Here is a 24,204-nt window from a genome sequence, read left to right as displayed (position 1 = left end):
TTTTGCCTATGAGCAAATGCAAAATCTAAATTGCTGGAGAAAACCGTTTGGGATTCTAGACCACGTGGTACTGTGCATACTCCCTTGAGCAAAGACCCAGGTTTGAGCCCCGGGCACCTATCTACAGGTGCTTAAGCTTAAGCAATGGAGTAGTGCTGTGGTGTCCATCTTAAACACAGTGACAACAGAATCCCAGGAATACTGTTGGTGGTGCTGGGGATGCTGGGCCACCTGGTAAGAGTGCACATTACCATGCAGAAGGATCTGAGTTTAAGCCCATGGGTGGGGCGTCTCCTATCAAAATTTTTTGTTTCTTTTTTTTGGCTACCGGGAACTTTGGAGTCTTGTAGACAGCAAGTCCCTTGATGGCAAAAACACCATGTCTCATCTTTACAAATTGAGAAAACCATTTTGGCAATATTGGAACTAGCTTGAAATACTGTGAAATTTGAGGAAGTAGATGTGAAAACCATTGCTAGTAGGTTAATTGTTAATAGGTTCATGAGACTATTAATTTTTGTGTTTTTAAAAATTGAGGGAAGTGTGCTGGGGACTGGTATAGTGATCTTGGAGCCTTAGGCAGAAAAAAAGGTCTTGCATGGCTAGGCTGTCTCCCCAGCTCAGTTTTTCCTTTTTTAAATTTTTTTTATTTTAAGATTTTATTTATTACTGTAAAACAGGAGGAGAGAAAACCAGGCATCACCCTGGTAAATGTGCTGCTGGGGATTGAACTCATGACCTCATGCTTGAGAGTCCAATGCTTCATCCACTGCGCCACCTCCCGGACCACAGTTTTCCAATTTTTTTTTTTTAATATTTATTTTATTTATTTATTCCCTTTTGCTGCCCTTGTACAGTTTGCCAATTTTTATCTTTCTGGAATTGTATTATTCAAGAATACCATTTCACGATAGCTTAGTTTTTGAGTTTGTCTTTTGTCAGTGTGAAAACATTTTCTTTTCTTTTGCATTCTTGGTGTCATGGTTGCATTCTTAAGAACTTTAATCCCAGTAATGGTGTTGGAAAGGAAGGAGTGGAAACTGAGTTGGTTTGAAGGTTAGGACCGAAGAGCTGGGTGGTAGGACCTGGGTTCAAGCCCATAGTCCCCACTTTACAGAAGCAGTGCTGCAGGCTGATGTGTCTTTGTCCCTCTCAATTACTCTCAAATATATACATTAAAATAGATGTTTTTAAAATGTGGAGAAAGGACTTAAGAGTTTCCAACACCCTTAACATTTATTTCCCTTTTGGTACACAAAGTTGGAACATGACTGATGTGGAATAACCTTTATTGACTCGTTCAGAAGTTGACTTTTTGCCAGCAAGATGCTGACCAGGCTTCCCTGGACAGACGACCCCACCAATGTATCCTGGAGCCCCGCTTCCCCAGAGCCCCGCCCCACTAGGGAAAGAGAGGAAGGCAGGGAGTATGGATCCACCTGTCAACACCCATGTTCAGCGGGGAAGCAATGACAGAAACCAGACCTTCCACCTTCTGCAACCCACAATGACCCTGGGTCCATGCTCCCAGAGAGAATGGGAAGGCTATCGGGAGGGGATGGGATATGGAGATCGGGTTGTGGGTGTGCGGAACTGTACCCCTCTTATTCTATGGTTTTGTTACTGTCTCCTTTCTTAAAAAAAAAAAAAAGACATTTCCCTTTCATAGGACTGTTAGGCTCTGCTCTATTATAGACAGTTGGAGGAGAGCAAGACAACTTTGGTCCCTTCCTGCCTTCACAGGGCTGTCACTGAACAAGTCTATTCTGTAAGTAAATATTCTAAGCAGGGAGTGAGATTTTTTTCTATAGCTCCCCCCCCCCCCCATCTTCTGTCCTCCTGGCAAGGCTTGATGAGTGAGACTTCCTTTAAGAGATGCTTGAGAAAGACATCCATGTTTCCTTCATTCTGCTCTGAGTTGGGTCGTGACCAAGTTCCAGGCTGCTAGGGTGAAGTTTCAGGTGGCGAGTACTCCTCCTTTGAGTGGGCACCATTGCTCAGAACTCCTGGATTTGTTTCTTCAGTGGAGGCAGCTGTGTAGATGATCTTGGTTTTATCTGTGGGATTAAAATGGCTCAAGAGTAAGGAAGGAGAACAATGATGAGAACTTTGGTAGAGGGGCTGGGCAGCGGTACCCTCGGTTAAGCATACATGTTGCCGGAATTTTGGAGAGAAAAGGAAACATCTGTAGAGGATACGACATGCTTTCTTTTCCCCTTTCATCTTTGACTTTTTCTTAGTGATGAGAGGGTTTCTGAAAAGTGTTGAGTTTAAGTTAAGAGTGCTGGCTGGCTCTCTAGCCTGTCTCTCTAGGGGAACTACAGTAGAGTTGAGGGACTCAAGACCAGCTGATGAGAGGCTTGGGAGGCGGCCCCTTCAGTGCACATGCTACTTCCACGTTTCTCTCCATCCCTATTGGCAAAGAGAGGAAAAAGGTCCATGGTCCCAGAGGGAGAAAGAGTAGGAAAGCTAGCGGGAGGGGATGGGAATTGTGTGGAGTTGTACCACTCTTATTCTAGGGTTTGGTCAGTGCTTCCTCTTTATAAATAAAAATTATTTTTAAAAAAAGGGAGTCGGGCGGTAGTGCAGTGGGTTTAAGTATACATGGCGCTAAGCACAAGAACCGGCGTAAGGATCCCGGTTCGAGCCCCCAGCTCCCCACCTGCAGAGGGGGGGGGTCGCTTCACAAGTGGTGAAGCAGGTCTGCAGGTGTCTCTACCCCATCTCTGTCTTCCCTTCCTCTCTCCATTTCTCTCTGTCCTATCCAACAACAACAATAATAACTACAACAATAAAACAAGGGCAACAAAAGGGAATAAATAAATATTTTAAAAAATTACAAAAGGAAAGGCCACCAGGAACAGTGGAGTCGTGCAGATACTAAGCCCCAGCAGTAACCCTGGTGGTAAAATCAAAGACAAAAAAACTGGGCCGGGTGGTGGTGCACCTGGTTGAGTGCCCATACTACCATTCTCAAGGACTAGGGTTCAAGCCTCCATCCTCACTTTTGGGGTATGTATGTGGGTGGGTGGGCTTCATGAGCTGTGAAGCACGGCTGTAAGTGTCTCACCTCCCCCTTCACTCTCATTTCTGTCTCCAAAATAGACACGCACACGCACAATCAACTAGTGTACCAGAGACCTAGTAAGGTGGGCTAAAGAGAATTTATTTTTAGGAAAGTATTCCAAGCGGTCTTCTCCCCCCTTTAATATTTTATTGGAGGCCATGCAGTGTCACATATGGTTAAGTGCATGTTTTGCCATGTTCAAGGACCTGGGTTCAAGTCCCTGGTCCCCACCTGTTAGGGGTTTAAGCTTTAATAGCAGTGCTGCAGGTATCTCTTAAAATTTTTTTCTTAGGGGGCCAAGTGGTGGCACACCTGGTTAAGTACGCACATTATTGTGCAAAAGGACCCAGGTTCAAGCCGTGATCCCCACCTGCAGAGGGAAAGCTTCACAAGTGGTGAAGCAGGGCTGAAGGTGTCTCTCTCTTTCCTCTCTACCCCTCCCCTCTCAGTTTCTCTCTGTCTATCCAATAATAAAAATGGGGAAAAAAACATGAATTTTTTTTTAAAAATTATCTTTATTTGATAGAGACAGCCAGAAGTTGAACCCGGGTCCTTGCACAGTATAACATGCACTCAAACCAGGTGTGCTATCACCGGGCCCCACAGGTGTCTCCCTCTCTGTGCTCCTTCTTATTTTCTCTCCTATCAAAATAAAGTTTAAGGGGCCGGGTGGTGGCTCACCGTGATTAAGTGCTCACATCACAGTGTTGAAAGGACCCCGGTTCAAGCCCCCAGTCCCCACCTGCAGGGGGAAAGCTTCACAAGTGGTGAAGCAGGGCTGCAGGTGTCTCTCTCTGTCTCCTCCGCTCTACCTCCTCTCCCCTCTCAAGTTCTGGCTGTCTCTATCCAATAAATAAAGATATTTAAAAAACTAAAGTTTAAAACATTTATTTGCTAGAGACAGAAATAGGGAAGGGAGAGATAAGAGATGGAGAGAAACTTGTAGTGCTGTCATCACATGAAAAGCATTCCCCTTGCAGGGGGCGACCAGGGGCTTGAACCCGGATCCTTGCACATTGTAGCATGCACCACTGCCTGCCCACCATACCCCGTGGTGGATCTGACCACCTCCATGTGGTGCTTGGTCCACTTCCTGCCAGTGCTAAGGAGCTGGAAAAATGACTCGGGATTTGACTCACTTTTTCTCTTCTCCCATCTCTGCAAGTACAGGGGTCAGAAGCACAGAAACTTGTGTGGTTCCTTATTCTGAACCCTCCTACCCACCTCCCCTACTGTCCTTATCATTAAGTTGTTCACTTTGTTTTGCCACAGCCGTCTCCTGTGTTGCATTGTCAGTGGGGTTCTTTTTATATGTTGGTGCCAACAGACCCATAGTTCAAGAAATATCACTTAGATAGCACCCCTGGTCCTCTGATCCTCTGGGACTAAAACAGAATCTAGTTGATTAGATGTGTCTCTGTCTTTCTCTCTCTCCCTCTCCCCCTCTCTCTCTCTCTCTCTCTCTCTCTCTCTCTCTCTATATATATATATATATATATATATATTGAATTGCACACTCTTTGCCCCTTTTCTGACCTTTTGAGTTAACAGCTTTACAAATGGTTATGTGTGGCCAGCTATTTACTGGCTTTCTTTGGACTGCTTCGTTATGATTACATCTTAGTTAATTGTAAATCTTGATTTGCTACTAGCTATAAAATAATTCCACTAGAGGGAGTAGCATCTTTCAATAGTTGAAATTAGTCCCTAAGTTTAGAAAAGGTCTTGAAAGGGTCTTTAGTTAAATTCATGGGAGAGAAGAGACACCGGAAGCATCAAGGAGAATAACACCATTAAGAGTCATGAACACTGAGTTATGTTGCCTGACTAGGTTTGAAACAAGATTTGGCATTAAAGTCTGATTTGAACAAGGACTTTGTTGAGGTGTGACTATTTTGAAGAGGATGAATGTTTTAGAAGAGGTGCTGCCGTCCAGGGAGTTACTAGTCTAGTGGTAACAGAGATGGACATGGCTGACTAGATGGAGTTACATACTCTTTGTGAATGTGCTGTGTAATTAATGGCATTCATTTCTAGGTTCTGGGTCATTAGACAATGCTTTCACACACTTCCCCTCACAGAGGAACTGCAGTTGCAGTGACTGTCCTTCTAGGATATGAAAACTGAATCTTAAACACACACCCCCTCCCCGGATTCTTGTGGGTGTTCACACACTGTCTCACCACTCTATTGTTCACACGCCTGTCCCATGGCCTTACCCTGAGTCCTACTCTTTTCCCCCAGTTAAATCCTTAGGCCGGTTCTTGCGCTTTGCGCCACCTGCACTTAACCCATCGCGCTACCACCCGACTCCCAACCCCCCAGTTAAGTCGACAATCAAAACAGGTTGCATCCCACATGACAGACCCCATCCTGAATCAGCAGACACAGAGTGCAGTTAATGGAGGTAATCCTGGCTCTCCGAGATATCCTCTCTGGTTTCTAAGGATTTATCATTTCCTTTCATTACTAGATAGTCCTTTCATGTTTTGTCACCATTGCTAGCACATATTACGAGGTTTTTAATGGTCCTCCTTATACTGCTAATCTCTCTTCAATGCTAATAGAGTGATCTTGCCAGATTTTCTTCCAGAAAACAGCTCTTGATTACGTTCTTCTATTACTTTATAGGGATCTTTGCCATCTGACAGACAAATACTGGGCAGGGGTAGATAGCCTAATGGTTATGCAAAGAGACCCTCATGCCTGAGGTTCCAAAGTCCCAGGTGGGGATCCCGGGGCTCAAACTCGGATACTTACGCCAGTCCTTGTGCTTCGCGCAATGTGCACTTAACCCGCTGCGCTACCGCCCGACTTACTTTGTATAATATGTAAGTGTGTGTGTTCAAAATGTGTTCCCTCCAAAAAGACAGAAAGCAAACAAAAACCCCAGAAAACAAAAAGCCACTCGGGGACCCAGCAGCACATAAGCCAGAGCTGAGCAGTGCTCTGCTAACAAAAAATAAATAAATACATTGTACTTTATTGTATGTTAGAATCCCCACATTTGAGCTGCATAATGGTTATGCAAAAGTCTTGGGGCCAGGTGGTGGCGCACCTGGTTTAGCGCACACTTTACAGTGTGTAAGGACCAGGGTTCAAGCCCCTGGTCCCCACCTGCAGGGGGAAAACTCATGAGTGGTAAAGCAGGGCTGCAGGTGTTTCTGTGTCTCTTTCCCTTTCTGTCTCCTCCCCTCTCAATTTCTGTTTCTGCCAATAATAAATAAAATATTTAAAAAAAAAAGTTAAGGAGTCAGGCGGTAGCGCAGCAGGGTAAGCACACGTGGTGCAAAGCACAAGGACCGGCGTAAGGATCCCAGTTCAAGCCCCCGGCTCCCCACCTGCAGGGGAGTCGCTTCACAGGCGGTGAAGCAGGTCTGCAGGGGTCTCTCTCTCCCCCTCTCTATCTTCCCCTCCTCTCTCCATTTCTTTCTGTCCTAACAACGACAACATCAATAACAACAACAGTAATTACAACAATAAAAAACAAGGGCAACAAAAGGGAAAATAAATTTAAAAAAAAAAACCTCTTTCATGCCTGAAGCTCTGAGGTCCTAAATTCAATCATGAGCACCACCATAAGCCAGAGCTTAAGTCCTATCCCGAAGACCCTTGCCAGAGGCTGACTTGCCTACTCACAGGATAGCGTCCCGTGAAAAGAGCAAGAGAAATGGAAGTACAGCTCACCTTTATGAGGCTTGATTTTCACGTAGCACCGGTAGATGGCGATGAGGAGAAGTCCTTCTCCAAGCTGGAAGATCATATAAAGGAGCGGGAAGAAGAAAAGTGGTCCGATGACTTCAGGGGGGAAGGTCACGTTGAGAATAGTGGAGCAGAGCTGGACATTTTGGCATCCGGTCTCCATGCTGACCGTCCGTCTGCACCTGTGTAGGTTAAGAAGAGCTCCGTGTGCTGTTGGTGGAGACACAACTTACATGCCTCCCCCCCAACTCAGTACTCCTGGACCAGCCCTGTGTAGGAAGATGGATGTGAGCCCTGTGTGTGAACCTGGTTCAAATGACATCCCTCGGATCACTGATCCACCACTGAAGAAGAAGGTAGCCACTGGCAGGTCTAAGCCAGGGAGCATCTGTGCATTTTTCTTTTTTTCTTTGAGTGATTTGAAAATCTTTTGGTATACTTTCATAGGACTGTTAAGTTAAAATTTGGAGAAATGTCTGACTGGTAAGGGGTGAAAGGAAGGTGTGAGACTGTAGCATTCATTGGCTTAGATTGGATTTAAATATAGGACAGTGACCATTTCTGCATACGGAAGACTGCCCAAGTCAGGGCCTTGCCCTGTCTCAAGCTTTCGACTTGGAAGTTTAAAACACACTGCTCAGCTCTGGCTTATGTGCTGCTGGGTCCCCGAGTGGCTTTTTGTTTTCTGGGGTTTTTTGTTTGTTTGTTTTCTGTCTTTTGGAGGGAACACATTTTTAATACGCACTTACATATTATGCAAAATAAGTCGGGCGGTAGTGCAGCAGGTTAAGCACACGTGGTGCGAAGCGCAAGGACCCGTGTAAGTATCTGGGCTAGAGCCCCTGGCTCCCCACCTGAAGGGGAGTCGCTTCACAGGCAGTGAAGCAGGTCTGCAGGTGTCTGTCTTTCTCTCCCCCTCTCTGTCTTCCCCTCCTCTCTCCATTTCTTTCCGTCCTATCCAACAATGATGACAACAGCAACAGCAATAATAACTACAATGATAAAAAAACAGCAAGGGCAACAAAAGGGAAAATAAATAATGCAAGGATAGACAGCATAATGGTTATGCAAACAGACTCATGCCTGAGGCTCAGAAGTCCCAGGTTCAATCCCCTGTACCACCATAAGCCAGAGCTGAGCAGCGCTCTGGTATAAAAAAAAAAAAAAAAAGGAATACAAAATATACAAAGTTTTTTACATGAAATGATAAAAGTGGACTAAATACCTAAACCTTTTATCTTCAAATATGAATGTGTCTTGTAGCCAGGTATAATTTTTTTTATTGTAAGGTTAATGGTTCATAGTACAGTTATTGGAACACGGGTATAATTTCTTATCTCACCATGATAAGTTTCTGTAAAACACCCCCAACCTAGGGCTTTCCCACCACCGTGTACCAGCATCTCAGAGTGCCCCCCCGCCCCTCCCCGTCTCTCTCCCTAGAGCCCTTTGCCTTGGTGCGATGCATCCAACCAGTTCAAATCTGACTTTGTGTTTCCCCTTTCTGTTCTTGTTTCTGTTCTGCCCTCGAGGGAGATCATCTCATTCCTCTTTCTCTTTCTGGCTTATCTCACTTAACACTCCGATAAGCTCCATCCAAGGTGAGGTGAGAAAGGTAACTTGGGCATCATTTTAAATTTATTCCTGGGTGATTTAAAAGAAAAATTCTGTTTTTTAAAACAATCCAGGTGGCTGGGCAGTGACGCACCTGGTTAAGTGCACACAAGGACCCAGGTTCAAGCCCCCAGCCCCCACCCACAGGGGGTAAGCTTCACTAGCAGTGAAGTAGGGTGGCAATTGTCTCTCCTTGTCTATTTCCCCCTCCCATCTCAATTTCTCTGTCCTGTCAGATAAAAGGAATAATGATGAAAAAAATTAGTAGGAACACAAGTAGAACCTGAACTGGAATTGGCGTATCACACCAAAGTAAAAGACTCTGGGGTGGGGGTGGGTGGGTGGGAGAGAGTACAGGTCCAAGAAGGATGACAGAGGACCTAGTGGGGGGGGTTTGTATTGTTATATGGGAAACGGGGGAATGTTATGCATGTACAAATTATTGTATTTACTGTTGAATATAAAACATGAATTCCCCAATAAAGAAATAAAAAACAATTAGTAGGAGTTTGAGGTTAATGCTCATTTTTAAAAGCATTTTGTTTTCCTTGCTACTTGATGTTCCTATCCCCACAGCTGCTTGTTCTAAAGCAGGACTTGGAGCTGTGACCTGATCTAGACTGGAGCCCTGAGTGCCATACAGTAGTGCTGTCACTCGGCTGCATCCTGGTCAAGACTAAGGCCTGGACAGAGGAGGAAAAGGGACTTTCTGATTCAGTTAATACTGTCTTCCTAGCTACTTTAAAAAATATATTTATTTATTTCCTTTTTGTTGCCCTTATTGTTTTTATTGTTGTTATTGAGGTCGTCATTGTTGGATAGGACAGAGAGAAATGGAGAGAGGAAGGGAAGACAGGGGGAGAGAAAGACACCTGCAGACTTGCTTCACCACCTGTGAAGTGACTCCCCTGCAGGTGGAGAGTGGGGAATCAAACCGGGATCCTTATGTCAGTCCTTGAGCTTTGCGCCATGTGCGCTTAACCTGTTGTGCTACGGCCCAACTCCCCCTAACTACTTCTAGCTACTTCCAGAGTTCCTTGTTCAAGTGATGCATTTGAACATATTGCTAGAAAAAAAAAAAAATGCCTTCCCTAGTTCTCAGCTTGCCTTTATGCTTTCAGCAAGGGAGCAGGACATGGAACAGTAGAACCTCAAGTAGTACCTACCTTCCATTGAGGCGGAAGAGAGCAGAGAGAAGGTAGCCCAAAAGGAAACCGGTGAAAGGCATCAGGGAGGAAGTGGCCAACAAGTGTGGTGTCGTGATAAAAATGATGCTGTTGCCTACATTGATGACAGAGAGCGCTATGATAGCCACGCTGAACATAAGGATGATGATTGTCGCTCCCTGCGAATGAGGACAAGAACAGACAATTACTAGGGTAGCGTGGGGGACGGAGAGGAGTGGAGAATACCAGGGAAGCATGGGTGGGCATCAGAGGCCAAAGGTAACACTATATTAGGAGAGAGACCAGAGCACCGCTGTCATACGTTGGTCCAGGAATTGAACCCAGGATCCCAAGTGCACAATGCCCTATGTCCACTGAGCTATCTCCCAGAGTTCAGAAAACATTTTATTAAAAAAAGAAAGATGGGAGAGTCGGGCGATAGCGCAGCGGGTAAAGCGCATGTGGCGCAAAGCTCAAGCACTGGCGGAAGGATCCCGGTTCGAGCCCCCGGCTCCCCACCTGCAGGGGAGTCGCTTCACAGGTGGTGAAGCAGGTCTGCAGGTGTCTGTCTTTCTCTCCCCCTCTCTGTCTTCCCCTCCTCTCTCCATTTCTCTCTGTCCTATCCAACAATGATGTCAACAGTAATAACTACAACAACAATAAATAAGGGCAACCAAAAGGAAATAAATATTTCTGTCCTATCCAACAACAATAATAACTACAACAACAAAAAAAGATTGGGAACCACGTGGTAAGTTGAGAGCTGTTAATTAAGAGGAGCTAATGTTTAGTTAGGGCTAAACTCCCTCACATTCTTCCAAATTAACATCTGTCCCTTTGGGGAGTCCTTGGAGCTCTGTTTTCTTATGGACTTCCCCTCCCCTTGGAAAAAGTCTCAGCCATTATTCTGGGTGGGAGAACAGTCTCTGGTTTTCTTGACTTCTCCCAGTGTAGGACTGTTCTGAAAGTGAATGAGGGGCTGGGGAGAGAGCAGGTGGTGGTAGCAACCTCCATGCTACACGCTGGTAAAAGCTAAGAGACAGAGTGGAGTCAGCCCATCAGTCGCTGTGAAGTCTGTGTGACGGTGGGACTCCAGCTATAGACCATATAGACCAGTGCGTGGCGCCTGGGGGTGGTGCTCAGTGGGGGAGAGTGCTTTGCATTTTAGCATAGAAAAAAATAAGACTTTATAAAGCTTTATAAGGCCCCAGGTTTGATTCCAGTAGCCGCGGTGCACTGCTTACACACATGCACGCAGGGAAGGGCCAAAGTGACTCTTAGATCATATTCTGCTTCGGTTCATCAGCCCTCTCTGTGTGGTTAAGTGAAAAGTGTTTACCTGAGTAGTTTTCAAAATGGGGCATCTTGGCATTGCGTCTCTGTACTCAATGCTTAAACAACTGAGGGGAAGTCTAAAGTCATCAGATAAGAGAGGACTACAGTGGTCCGGGAGGTGGCGCAATGGATAAAGCAATGGATTCTCAAGCATGAGTTCTCAAGTTCAATCCCCAGCAGCACATGTACCAGAGTGATGTCTGGTTCTTTCTCTCTCTTATCTTTCTCATAAATAAATAAATAAATAAACAAATTCTTTAAAGAGAAAGAGAGAGAGGACTACAAAAGTTGGATAAGGGCAAGAGACTGGCCCACTTAATAATGGCCCTTTTGGTAAATATCACACCACCTCATCATCTGGGGCCCTCATTAGGGAATCCTTGGGTTCCCACCCACATGTGATGGGCCTAGACCTCTAAGGGATCCCTCTCTCCACCACCACTAGTCACTTCCATCAGGAACAGCATCTTGTGGGCCCTCCCAGGACTTTGTCCTCACCATAAAGTAGTGACGGTAGGGACTGCCCTGATCTCCAAAGGGAAGCTGGGGTATCCCGCCCTGCTAGTCAAGGAAGACTGGTCCTGAAATAAGTGCAGCCTGCATTGTTCCCAGCTGTGACCATGAGCTGTGAGCTCAGACCAATAGAGACTTAGAAGTTACACAGAATCTGGTGCTCAACATAAATATTTATATATGAGCCCTGGGTCAGGTGGGTGGAGGTAAAGAATGGGAGCTATTCACTGCCCTAATCCAACTTTCTAACCCTTTGCTCTGACACCATTCTCTCAGTCAGTATTCTTTTTTTTAAAAAGGTAATTATGTTTTATTTTTTTAAAATTATTTTCCATTTTGTTGCCCTTGTTTTTTATTGTTATAGTTATTATTGTTGTTATTGGTGTCATTGTTGTTGGATAGGACAGAGAGAAATAAAGGAGGGGAAGACAGAGAAGGGAAGAGAAAGACAGACACCTGCAGACCTGCTTCACCACCTGCGAAGCAACTCCCCTACAGGCAGGGAGCTGGGGGCTCAAACTGGGATCCTTATTCCAGTCCTTGCACTTCATGCCACGTGCGCTTAACCCACTGCACTACCACTCGATCCCCTCAGTCAATATTCTTATCCAACTTCAGGCTAGCTACCAAACTCAAGCAAAAGTACCATAATCGTGTGCCCCCGGGAACATGCCTAAAATGGATTTCCTAGCTTTCTTCTACCCTAAAACCCCTAATCTCATCTGCTGTAATCCTATTTTTTGGTTCCTGTTCATTAACCATTTTGTCTTAATTTATGTCCTGCCACCTTCCAGATTCTGGGTGGGAGAATAAGTTACAGATGTTACCAAGATGCCATCCTGACTTCTCCGGGCAGACGACCTCACCAATGTGACCTAGACCCTCACTTCTCCAGAGCTCTGGCCCACTTGGGAAAAATAGAAACAGGATCCACCTGCCAATGCCCATGTCCAGCAGAGAAGCAATTGTAAAAGCCAGAAGTCTGTACCCCCACAACAATCTTGATCCATAGTCCCAGCAGGGGAAAAGTGATAGGAGGAAGAGAAGAGAGCTCTGAATTCCAGCGCCATCAGCACCCAGGAGAGGGACATATGGAGGAAGTTATGTTGTCATGAGTAGCTTGGAGGGGAAGAGAGGATTGAATCATGAGAAAAAGGGGGCAATTATGTATAAATGTGGACAGGTCTACAACCTTAGGGGAGCTGTGGTGGATTGCAGTCGGGAGAGTGAAGATTCAGAACTCTAGTGGTGGTGGTCTGGGAGGCAGCGCAGTGGATAAAACATTGGATTCTCAACTGTGAGGTCCTGAGTTCAATCCCCGGCAGCACATGTACCAGAGTGATGTCTGGTTCTTTCTCTCCTCCTATCTTTCTCATGAATAAATAAATAAATTCTTTAAAAAAAGAAAAAGAGAACTCTAGTGGTGGCAATGGTATGGATTTAAACTTCTCTTGACATGCAAGTTTGTAAAATTAGAAATAAATAGGGGCTGGGTGACAGCGCAGCGGATTAAGTGCACATGGCGCAAAGCCCAAGCACCAGTGTAAGGATCCCTGGTTCAAGCCCTTAGCTCCCCACCTGCAGAGGGTCACCTCACAAGTGGTGAAGCAGGTCTGCAGGTGTCTTATCTTTCTCTACCCCTCTCTGTCTTCCCTTCTCTCTTGATTTCTACCTGTCCTATCCAACAACAACAGCAATAACAACTAACAATAATAACAAAGGCAATAAAAAATGGGGAAAAATGGCCTCCAGGAGCAGTGGATTCGTAGTGCAGGCACCGAGCCCTAGCAATAACCCTGCAAGCAAAGAAGTACAAATTAAATAAATAAATAAATAAAATAATGGAGGACTATAAAAATTAATTGTATCTTTGTGTATCTAATACCCTCTCCACCCACTAGGGAATGCAACGGACTGAGCAGAGATCTTCTGCCAGAGTCAACTGTTAAAAGTTTTAGTCATTTTGATTTGAGTGCTGGGAGAGTTACATGGAGGACAACCCTTTGCTTATTTTTCAGCTTCTCAGTCACTTATGAGACAGGCAGAAGATGAGCAAAGCCAAGGAAAAGTCCTACAAACAGGGAAGGCCTTACTCTTGACGTACTCACAGAGACTCCTGGGAGTCTGATCAGACAGAGCTTCTAACCTTCTGGTCCAGTCAGGGACATAAGGGCCGAAGGCATACTTACTTGTGTTTTGTAGATAATCTTTTTTTTTTTTTTTAAATTGTTTCCTTGTAGTTTGTGGGAACAATTTATTGGATAGAGACAGCTAGAAATGGAGAGGGAAAGGGGTGACAGAGAAGAGACAGACACCTGTAGTCCTGCTTCACCACTTGCAAAGCTTTCCCCCTGTAGGTGGGGACTGCGGTTCGAACCTGTTTCCTTGTGCATTGTAACAAATGTGAGCTCAACCAGGTGTGTCACTGCCCCACTGTTTGTAGATCATCTCTTATGTGGTTCTCTGTTTTTGGTTCTTATCTTTCCCGCCCAGGTATATCATGACGCTTTTTGTGTTTTCTGTGGTACTTTTTTTTTTTTTGCCATTTTTTATTAGTGATTAATAGTGAATTACATGAGATATTTTGATTCTGTTTTTTTTTTTTTTTTTTTTGCTGAGGAATCAAACAGAGGAATACATGATACAACAGGAATAGATTTGTTGCTATTCTCCAACTAATTTCCCTAGACCTCATTACTCAGCCTTAGAACATAAGAGATTGAACTTTGTTCTGAAGGCCTTTCCATTTTTCAGATTTGAGATTCTTGCATCTTCAGAACACGTTTAATTAAGGTTATGAGCTGAGGAAGTGGTTGAGCTATAGAGTACATGGTTTGTGTGCATGAGAGCCTAGGCTTGGTTCCCTGGCATCACATGAAGAAGAGCTACTTTGTTGGGGTCTGGATGGTTGCATACTGGGTTAAACCCACACATTTCCATGCACAAGGACCTAGGTTTGAGTCCCTGCTCCTCACCTGCAGGGGGATGCTTCACAAGTGGTCTCTCTCTCTCTCTTGCTTTCTCTATCTTCCCCTCCCTTCTCATCTTCCCTCTGTCCTATCCAATAAATAGAGAGGCAGGGGGAAACAAGCAGGAAAAAGGCCCCTCGGAGTGATGGATTCGTAGTACCAGCCCCGAGCCCCTAACCCTGGTAAAAAACAGACAAACGACCACTTGTAGCAGAAATATAAGACAAGTGGTGTCATATCTGAGTTCTAGTTTGCTGTTTTCTCACCTATAAACTTGGGAAGGCAGACTTGCATTAAATGATATTAACAGCCACTTGATATTTATATATTCTGTGGTATACATTTTTTGTATCCCTAAACTCTCACAGGCTATCTTGAAGAAAAACAATAAAATCATAGACATGAACTCATTTCTTTTTTTTTTTTTTTTTGCCTCCAGGGTTATCACTGGGGGTTGGTGCCTGCACTATGAATCCACTGCTCCTGGAGGCTTTTTTTTCCCTTGTTTTATTGGATAGGACAGATAGAAATTGAGGGAAGAGGGGAAGATGGAGAGGGAAGGAGAAAGAAGATACCTGCAGACCTGCTTCACTGCTTGTGAATCGAGCCCCCTGTAGGTGGGGAGCTGGGTACTCGAACCAGGATCTGACAATGTAGCATACAGTCTCAGTATCTATTTGGTGTGTCACACAGATTTGATTCTACTATTAAAATAATGGTTATGGGGAGTCAGGTAGTAGTGCAGCAGGGCAGCAGGTTAAGTGCATGAGGTGCAAAGCACAAGGACCAGCGTAAGGATCCCAGATCGAGCCCCCAGCTCCCCACCTGCAGGGGAGTCGCTTCACAGACAGTGAAGCAGGTCTGCAGGTGTCTGTCTTTCTCTCCCCCATCTGTCTTCCCCTCTTCTCTTCATTTCTCAATAACAGCATTAATAACTATAACAATAAAAAAAATGAGGGCAACAAAAGGGAAAATAAAAAAATAAATAAAACATGTTATGCAGGTCAGATTGATGGGGTGAACAGTTGACGGTATTTATATACTTTGCTCATGTTTGGCAGCTACTCCCTGCCCCAGTCTGGCTTTCTAACCCTATTCTCAACTCTGACACCATCTTCCCAGAGAATACTTTTAGTTCACCTACATGTTAATTATCAGGCTCAGGCAAAAATTACTAAAATCATGGGCTCCTTGGAACATACCTAAAATAAACTTCCTAGCTTCTTCCCACATGACGATTCCTAATTTAATCTGCTCTATTCCCATCTTTGAGTTCCTGTTTATTTACAATTTGTCCTGCTTTATACCTTACTGCTTTTCAGTCACCAAGTTGCAGATGTTACTATGATTCCATCCAGACTTTCCTGAGCAGACGACCTTACCAATGTGTCCTAGAACCACCCCCTCCCCTGAGCCCTGCCCCACTAGGGAAATACAGAAACAGGCTGGAGATACGGATCCACCTGCCAACGCCCACGTTCAGTAGGGAAGCAATCACAGAAGCCAGACCTTCTACCTTCTACTCCCCCAAAAGAATTTTGTTCCATAATCCCTGACAGATAAAGAATATGGAAGCCTCCAATAGGGGGGATGGGACATGGAACGCTGGTGGTGGGAATTGTGTGGAATTACACCCCTATTATCATCTTGTTAATCATTATTAAATCACTAATAGGAGAAAAATTAATCATGGTTATGCCTTGTAGTTGTGTGGGGATTTTATTTTTTTCCTCCTAGTCTTTCAAAAGTATTTTCATCAATATTACAATTCCATGATGTAAGTGCGGTGGTAAAATAGTAGGACCCCCCCCCCTCCGCCTTGTTCTATAACCCAAGGAAGAAACAGACACAGAAAGAGCTCACATGGTTTTCCTTAAGCCATGTGCTGAGGTGAGGGTGGCTCCCTGCCCTTGGCCCCGGGCACTCACCTTGGTGACATAGCGTACATATTGCGGCCGTTTGGCATTGAGTAGGATGCCCATGGTGCAAGGAATAAGGACCAGGACGAGTGACACCACAATGCCTTTATAGGGTACCTTGTCCTTCAAGTCCCCATCATAGATGCCCCTGGAGTAGATGTACAGGAGGAGGGGCATCATGCCCAGGGCGAAGAAGGTGGAGCAGGTGGTCATCACGATGCTGGCGGGAGACAGGAAAAGTGCAGAGAACCTGTCAGCATTGACTCTCTCTGCCTGTTCGTGGGCCAGGCACTGCACTCAGCTCTCTGCATGCACTGCTCCATTCCCTTTCCCTGTCTCCTTTTGTATATTTATTTATTTATTCCCTTTTGTTGCCCTTGTTGTTTTATTGTTGTAGTTATTATTGATGTCGTTGTTGTTGGATAGGACAGAGAGAAATCGAGAGGAGGGGAAGACAGAGAGGGAGAGAGAAAGACAGACACCTGCAGACCAGCTTCACCGCCTGTGAAGGGACTCCCCTATAGGTGGGGAGCTGGGGGCTTGAACCGGGATCCTTATGCGGGTCCTTGCGCTTTGCGCCACGTGCGCTTAACCCGCTGCACTACCGCCCGACTCCCTCCTGTCTCCTTTTGTAGTCACCATATCAGCATCCCAGAGAGAGTGCATACTTTATATATGTATTTTTATTATCATCGATGTGTGTCTTCTTCATATACATTTTTTGTTTGTTTATTTTGCCTCCAGGGTTATTACTATGAATCCACTGCTCCTGGAGGCCATCTTTTTCCCATTGTTGTTTTGTTGTTGTTGTTGCTGCTGTTATTGTTGTTGCTGTTTGTTGTTGGATAGGACAGAGGGAAATTGAGAGAGGGGGTCAATTTTAAATGCTTGTCCGGGTATTATGGTTGTTGCTATTGCTAGTGCTTCATGGTTTTAGGCCAATATTTTTCAGAAGGGAAGAAAGAAAGAGAGAGAGGGAGAGACATCACAGCACCAAAACTCCCCCTGGTGTGTTGGGGGCTGAGTTCTAAGCTAAGTCTTGTGTGTGACACACAGCTACCCTTCCAAGTGAGTCATGTCTCTGGCCTTTGCTCAAGGGGCTTTCAGTGTCTTTCCACAGCCAGTTACATACCAAATGACGCCTGTCATGCTCAGATAACTGGGCTAAGTCATCAATAAGCACATACAGGATGAAGGTGATAATTATTACATGGTTCTCTGGTCTGATAACTAATGGAAGCCGTGACCCTATGGCTCTTTGGCCTGACTATATCAACAGCGCTAAGCACTGCTGTAAGAGTTGGTCATACTCTCAGCCACCTGAGAGAGTGATGTAAGACAAATAAACAAAACTAGAGAGGTCAGTCTTGAAGACTGCACTCTTGTTTAGTGCAGGCATATAAATACTGCTCAAGTGACCTGCTCTAGGCTATGTGTCTGTGAATAATCAGCGAATATGGTTTAGAGAAATCATAGTCAAAGTTTATGAAGTGATCACAGAACTATCCCTTCCCATCAGCACAGTCCGCCACAAACTGTCAACAGACTTTCCTCTAACCTGCTGAGTCTAACCTTCGGAGTCACGATTCTTTAGCCATTCCTGAAAAATAACCGTCTGTTTGACAGACTTGAGTTTGCTTCAGGTTCTCACTCTCTTGTTTAGTGCAGTGAAGGGGGATGGAATCAGGGCTTACACAGGCGAGACACCACTGATGAGTGGCTTCCCTGGGACAAGTTTTTCATTCATTAGAGAAAGACAGAGGTATGCGCAATTATTATGGAAGAATCTATAAATCTTCATAGAAATGTATGACATGGGAGCTGGGCGGTAGCACAGAGGGTTAAGCGCAGGTGCCACAAAGCACAAGGACCTGTGTAAGGATCCGGGTTCGAACCCCCAGCTCCCCACCTGCTGGGGAGTCGCTTCACAGGTAGTGAAGCAGGTCTGCAGGTGTCTATCTTTCTCTCCTGTCTTCCCCTCCTCTCTCCATTTCTCACTGTCCTATCCAACAACAATGATATCAGTAACAATAATAACTACAACAATAAAACAACAAGGGCAGCAAAAGGGAATAAATAAAATATTAAAAAAAGAGAAATGTATAACATAAAGACTAGATAAAAGCTATATGATTTTCACAGACAGAAGCTTCAGTATTAAGATGACATCTAAATTTGTCTATGGTTATAATAAAAATTTAATGAGAATTCCAGAAAGTATATATATATATATATATATATATATATACACACACACACACACACATATATATATATTCCCCCCTCCCTAGAGCACTGCTCAACTCTGGCTTATGGTGGTGCAGGGGATTGAACCTGGGACTTTGGAGCCTCAGGAGTGAGAGTCTCTTTGCATAACCATTATGCTACCTACCCTTTTTAGAAATATTTATTATGGACCTAAGAGTCAATTCTAAAATACAAGTGAAAGAGTATAGGGTTAAAAAAATAGTCATACTTGGAGGGGAGATAGCTCTGAAGTTCCAGGTTCAATCCCCTGCACCACCATAAACCAGAGCTGAGCAGTGCTCTGGTAAATAAAACAGAATAAATAAGTAAAATATATATTGAAAAAGAAAGGAAGTGAAGGCAGGACCAGAGAAAAAAAATGAACCAAAAATAGATATAGATACAGATAGATAGTTATAAAGTCATCCAGTAGCTGTAACCTTGGGAGAACTAGGGCAGTCTTCAATGGGGGAGACGGGGACACAGAGCTCTGGTGAGAAAGGTGTGGAGTTATACCCCTATTATCTTCTAGTTTTATAAATCAGTATTAAATCACTAATAAAAATAAATGGAAAAAACATTAGCATGTCTGAGCTCCTGACACCACTAAAACAAAATGAAATGAAACGAAAGAAATAAACAATCTGCAGATCCAACCAGGAAACAAAATCACCCAAGGTACCAAGTAACTATTAAAAAATATTTTTAGGGGAGTCGGGTGGTAGCGCAGCAGGTTAAGCGCAGGTGGCGCAAAGCAAAAGGACCGGCAAAGGATCCCGGTTCGAGCCCCCGGCTCCCCACCTGCAGGGGAGTCGCTTCACAGGCGGTGAAGCAGGTCTGCAGGTGTCTGTCTTTCTCTCCCCCTCTCTGTCTTCCCCTCCTCTCTCCATCTCTCTCTGTCCTATCCAACAATGACAACAACAATAATAACTACAACAATAAAACAACAAGGGCAACAAAAGGGAATAAATAAATAAAATAAATATTAAAAAAAATATTTTTGGGTGGGGAGAATACAGATCCAAGAAGGATTCAGAGGACCTAGTGGGGGTTGTATTGTTATATGGAAAACTGGGAAATGTTATGCATGTACAAACTATTGTATTGATTGTCGACTGTAAAACATGAATTCCCCAATAAAGAAATAAAAAAATTAAAAAAATTTATTTATTTATTGTTGGATAGAGACAGAGAGAAATTGAGAGGGGAGGGGGAGATAGAGAAGAATGAGGAATGAGAAGGACTGGGTGGTGGCACACCTGGTTGAGCGCACAGGTTACAATGCACAAGGACCCAGGTTCGAACCCTTGGTCCCCACCGCAGGAGGAAGGCTTTGTGAGTGGTGAAGCAGGGATGCAGGTGTCTGTCTGTCTCCCTCTCTACCTCCCTCTCCTCTCTCAATTTCTGGCTGTCTCTATCCTTTAAGTAAAGATAATTTAAAAAAGTAGATAAATGTCATATTAAAAAGAGAGAGGGGAAGAGACAGAGAGACACCTGTAGCCCTGCTTCACCACCCATGAAGCTTCTCCCCTGCAGGTGGGGGTCAGGGGCTTGAACCCGGGTCCTTGTAAGTGCACTGTAATGCGTTGCTTAATGAGGTGTGCTACCACCTGGTCCCAATAGCTATTTTATTTATATGCCTCTATCTCAAGCAGCGAAGTTGTGAAGTTATAGGCATAGTTTGAATCTGTTTACATGTAGACTGAAACCATGCATACATAGAACTGTGTCTCCTTTATGGCTGTACACGTGTGTCAAGAGCACAGGAGGCCCCTCAGCCGTGCTGAGCTACAAAGAGCACTCTTGTTCGGGTGAGACGTGGGAGGGTCACAGAGAGAGAAGGAGTGCCAATGATCTCTCTTTAGGAGAACAGTCACACACAGCTTGTGCGCTTGTTTGCAATGTCCTTGAGCGCAGGTGTCATGCTTGCTTTGGCTTGGCATGTCAGGAGTTTTGGAGTTTGCTCTGGCACTTGGTACACTGTGTGCATGCTGGTAGGTGGGTGCTGTGCTCTGAGACCTCGTTGTGTGGCCTCCATGTGTGCAAATGCACCTGCTAGCTTTGTGATCTCCAGTTTTCCCTAAGGGAGGGGGATGGAAAGCCACTTGCCCAGACTCCAGCCAGATTCAAGCTGGGAGGTTGGAACCTGTTCGCTCCATCATAACCTGTTGACCCTGGCTGCCTCTCAGTGCAGAACAAGAAGGTTCAAGGGACAGAAAGGCTCCTTTCTTTCCTTCCTTCCTTCCTTTCTTTCTTTCTTTCTTTCTTTCTTTCTTTCTTTCTTTCTCTCTCTCTCTCTCTCTCTCTCTCTCTCTTCCTTCCTTCCTTCCTCCCTTCTTTCCTCCCTCCCTCCCTTTCTTCTTTCCTTCCTCCCTTCTTTCCTCTCTTCCTTTCTTTCTTCCAAGAGAGAAGGGGAGATAGAGAAGGAGAGAGACAGATGCCTGCAGCATTGCTTCACTACTCACCAAGCTTTCCTCTCTGGTGGAGACCAGAGGCTTGAACCCAGGTCCTTGTGCACTGTAACGTGCGCTCAACCAGGTGCACCAATACCTGGCCCGCAGGGAGGTTTCTTATTCACCCTTCCTGTCTGTGCTCTCAGAGTACTGCCCTGTTCTGGGGACGTGTACGCCTGCTTGCGGGATAGGTTTTGAGCCATGTGGTGGCGTGAAGCTGAGGGAACAGTGAGAGGGCCTCTCGGTCTCCATGTTGAAGCTGCTAAGCTCCCTGTGTCATGGGGGGGAGGGGGACCGGGCTGTGACAATCGTGACTTGTGTCCAGATCCACAGTCCCCGCAGCTGTTGGCTCTGCAGGGGACCAGGCGGGGCTCGGGAGCACTTTAACTTGAGAAGCAGCGAGGGTGGCTGACCTGGCATGTTCTCCTCTGTCGCTGACAAATCGATCACAGTTCAATTCGAGCACATTTTTTCTTTCTTTGTGGGTCATCTGCCTAGTACAGGAGCCGCCTGGTGACACCGTTGGAAGAGCTGCCATGCTGTCTTGATGGTCTATCTGTTGGTCCGGTCTCTGGACTTGGGTTCGCTCATATGCCAAGTAGAATCGGTGCTTTAACCTACAATCTAATTGTGCTGAACTCTTATTTTGGACAGAGATAGAGAGAAGCTGACAGGGAAGGAGCAGATAGGGAGGAAGAGAGACATTTGCAGACCTGCTTCACTGCTTGTGAAGCTCCCCGCCTTGTAGTTACGACCAGGGGCTTCAACCCAGGTCCTTGCAGATGGTAATGTGTGCACTCAACCAGGTGTGGCGCCGCCAAGCCCCCTCTGTCTCTCTGACTGAAGAAGTTGGTTTGCAGTGGTGAAGCCCCACTGATGACAGAGAAACGGTGGGGAGGGGGAGAACAGAGTTTAAAATTGACGGGAGGGAGGGCTTCCTCACAGTGAGGCGGCTGAGTACTGAGTGTGTCCTTGCAGGGCGACCCTGGCTGCAGGGTGGCTGGGGCTCACTGGCTTCCGAGTCACCGTTGCCTCAGGAAGATGATTGGAAACATTCTGTATCTCCTTTCAAATTTCTGCCTCCAAGTAGACAACTTGCCATCCATAGTGGGCAGTCAAGGCCTCCAGAGGCCCCATGGGATTATGTAGTACCCTCCCCCCTTTTTTGCCTCTAGGGTTATTGCTGGGGTTCAGTGCCAGCACTACAAATCCACTGTTCCTGGTGGCCACTTTTTTCCATTTTATTTGACAGGACAGAGAGAAATTGAGAGGGGGAGGGGAGAGGGAGAAAGATACCTGCAGACCTGCTGTGAAGCAGATGGGGAGCTAGGGGCTTGAACCTGGATCCTTTCATGGGTGCTTGTGTTTAGTACTATGTGCTATTAACTGGGTGCACCACAGCCCAGCCCCCTTCAGTACTCCTTTAAGATGATCCTGAAGAACCAGGTAGTGGTACACCCATCTGAGTGCATATACTCAAACCTCTCTGCTCCCCAACTTCAGTGGGGAGGCTTCATGAGTGGTGAAACAGAGCTGAAGTTCTCTCTCTCTCTCTCTCTTTCTCCCCCACCCCCATTTCTCTGTCATATATACACATACTATCCTTGTGTCCTACCTGAGTAATCTGGGAAGTATTGGGGGTCCTGGATGCCCCTGGGACAGGGTGGTCCCTTTGGCTAGGTGCTTAAACAAGACCTATGCTTCAGTTCCTGTCCCCAACCCAGCGTAAACTCTCCCTCTCTCTTTTTTTTAAATTATCTTCATTTATTTATTATTGGATAGAGACAGAGAGAAATTGAGGGGGAGGGAGAGAGACAGAGAGACACCTGTGGCCCTGCTTCACCTCTGTGAAGCTTTCCCCCTGCAGGTGGGGACTGGGAACTCCAACCTTCCCTTTATTTATTTATTTTTTAAAAAATATTTTTAATATTTATTTATTTATTCTCTTTTGTTGCCATTATTGTTTTATTGTTGTAGTTATTATTGTTGTTGCTGATCTCATTGTTGTTGGATAGGACAGAGAGAAATGGAGAGAAGAGGGGAAGACAGGGGGGAAAGAAAGACAGACACCTGCAGACCTGCTTCACAAAGGCTTGTGAAGTGACTCCCCTGCAGGTGGGGAGCCGGGGGCTTTTCCCTATTTTTTTTCTTCCAAGTTGAATGCTGGAGTCATGTAGGCATTTTACATGGAGTTATGCAGTGCTTTTACCACTCTGGACTAACTTCACAGAGTCAGACACACAGACAGATCATAGCACTGACGTAGCACTTCCATGCAGTGCTGGGAGCTAGAACGTGAGCTGTGCACATGGCAGAGCAGGGTCCCACCAGGTAAGCCGTCTCGCCTGCCCTAACACAAGTCCCTCAGCCCCGTTGCGCTCTGCACCCATTCCCCACCCTCTCCACCGCCCCCTGGCTTTCACTCAGCAGCTGGCTCCCTCCTCCCGCTCAGCTGTACCTGAGGTTCATGTCGCCCTTCATGGCCAGGCTGAAGATGTTGGACAGGTTCCCTCCCGGTGAACAGCCACAGACCAGGATGGCCAGCGCCTCAATGTGATTCAGCCTGAAGACCTTTCCCAGTGCAAAGGCGGTGAGGGGCATGATGCCGTACTGCGCCACCAGGGCGATGGCCACCCCCTTGGGCTTCCAGAAGTGGGCCTTGATCTTGCTGAACTCCATGGTGCAGCCCAGAGACAGCATGATGACCAGCAACATGAGCACCAGGATGACGCTCAGCGCCAGGTCTGTGGGGCGCTTGCCGAAGTTGGGCGGCAGAGTGAAGTTGAGGGGGGCAGACGCGTTGTGGGCCTCCATCCTGCTGTGCGGCAAAAGCCTGGCTGTCTGTCTCCTCTCTCTGTCCGCTCCTCTCTGTGCTGTCGGACGGCCTTCTGTCACCCCCTCCCCAGGGCAGAGAGCTTCAGGACAAAAGGTAGCTCTGAGCAAACACGGTTATGCAATGGGCTGAACTGTGTGTCTGGCAGGCAGGAGCAGGACTGGTCGGAAACCTTCTGCCTCACATGGCCGGTGTCTTCTCTTCTCCTCCTGCCTCTCCATGTGGCCAGAGCAGAGTGGTTTCATTTCTTCTTCTTCTTCTTTTTTTTAATATTTATTTATTCCCTTTTGTTGTCCTTGTTGTTTTATTGTTGTAGTTATTATTGATGTCATCGTTGTTGGATAGGACAGAGAGAAATGGAGAGAGGAAGGAAAGACAGAGAGGGG

The 24,204-nt window shown here is 45.7% G+C and overlaps 1 protein-coding gene across 2 annotated transcripts; it reads right to left on the bottom strand.

Annotated features, from left to right (window-relative positions):
• Positions 1 to 1,591: 1,591 nt before the first annotated feature.
• Positions 1,592 to 23,891, bottom strand: SLC10A1 (solute carrier family 10 member 1). 2 transcript variants are annotated; one of them, XM_007535252.3, is made up of 5 exons: positions 23,444 to 23,890; positions 16,295 to 16,505; positions 9,550 to 9,728; positions 6,755 to 6,951; positions 1,592 to 2,057 (listed from the first exon to the last, which is right to left on the bottom strand). In XM_007535252.3, exons 1-5 carry the CDS (start codon positions 23,797 to 23,799, stop codon positions 1,945 to 1,947), a joined length of 1,056 nt encoding a protein of 351 aa, XP_007535314.2. In that variant the 5' UTR covers positions 23,800 to 23,890; the 3' UTR covers positions 1,592 to 1,944. The 2 variants fall into 2 exon arrangements, with proteins under 2 accessions (XP_007535314.2, XP_060031528.1); XM_060175545.1 differs by lacking the exon at positions 1,592 to 2,057 and adding an exon at positions 2,158 to 2,412 and having other exon boundaries at positions 23,444 to 23,891.
• Positions 23,892 to 24,204: the final 313 nt, after the last annotated feature.

The sequence above is a fragment of the Erinaceus europaeus genome, chromosome 16 (genome assembly GCF_950295315.1).
Source record: "Erinaceus europaeus chromosome 16, mEriEur2.1, whole genome shotgun sequence".
NCBI classification, from domain to species: Eukaryota; Metazoa; Chordata; class Mammalia; order Eulipotyphla; family Erinaceidae; genus Erinaceus; species Erinaceus europaeus.
Note: the sequence above shows the minus strand (reverse complement) of the source record. Positions and strands in the feature narration are given on the sequence as shown.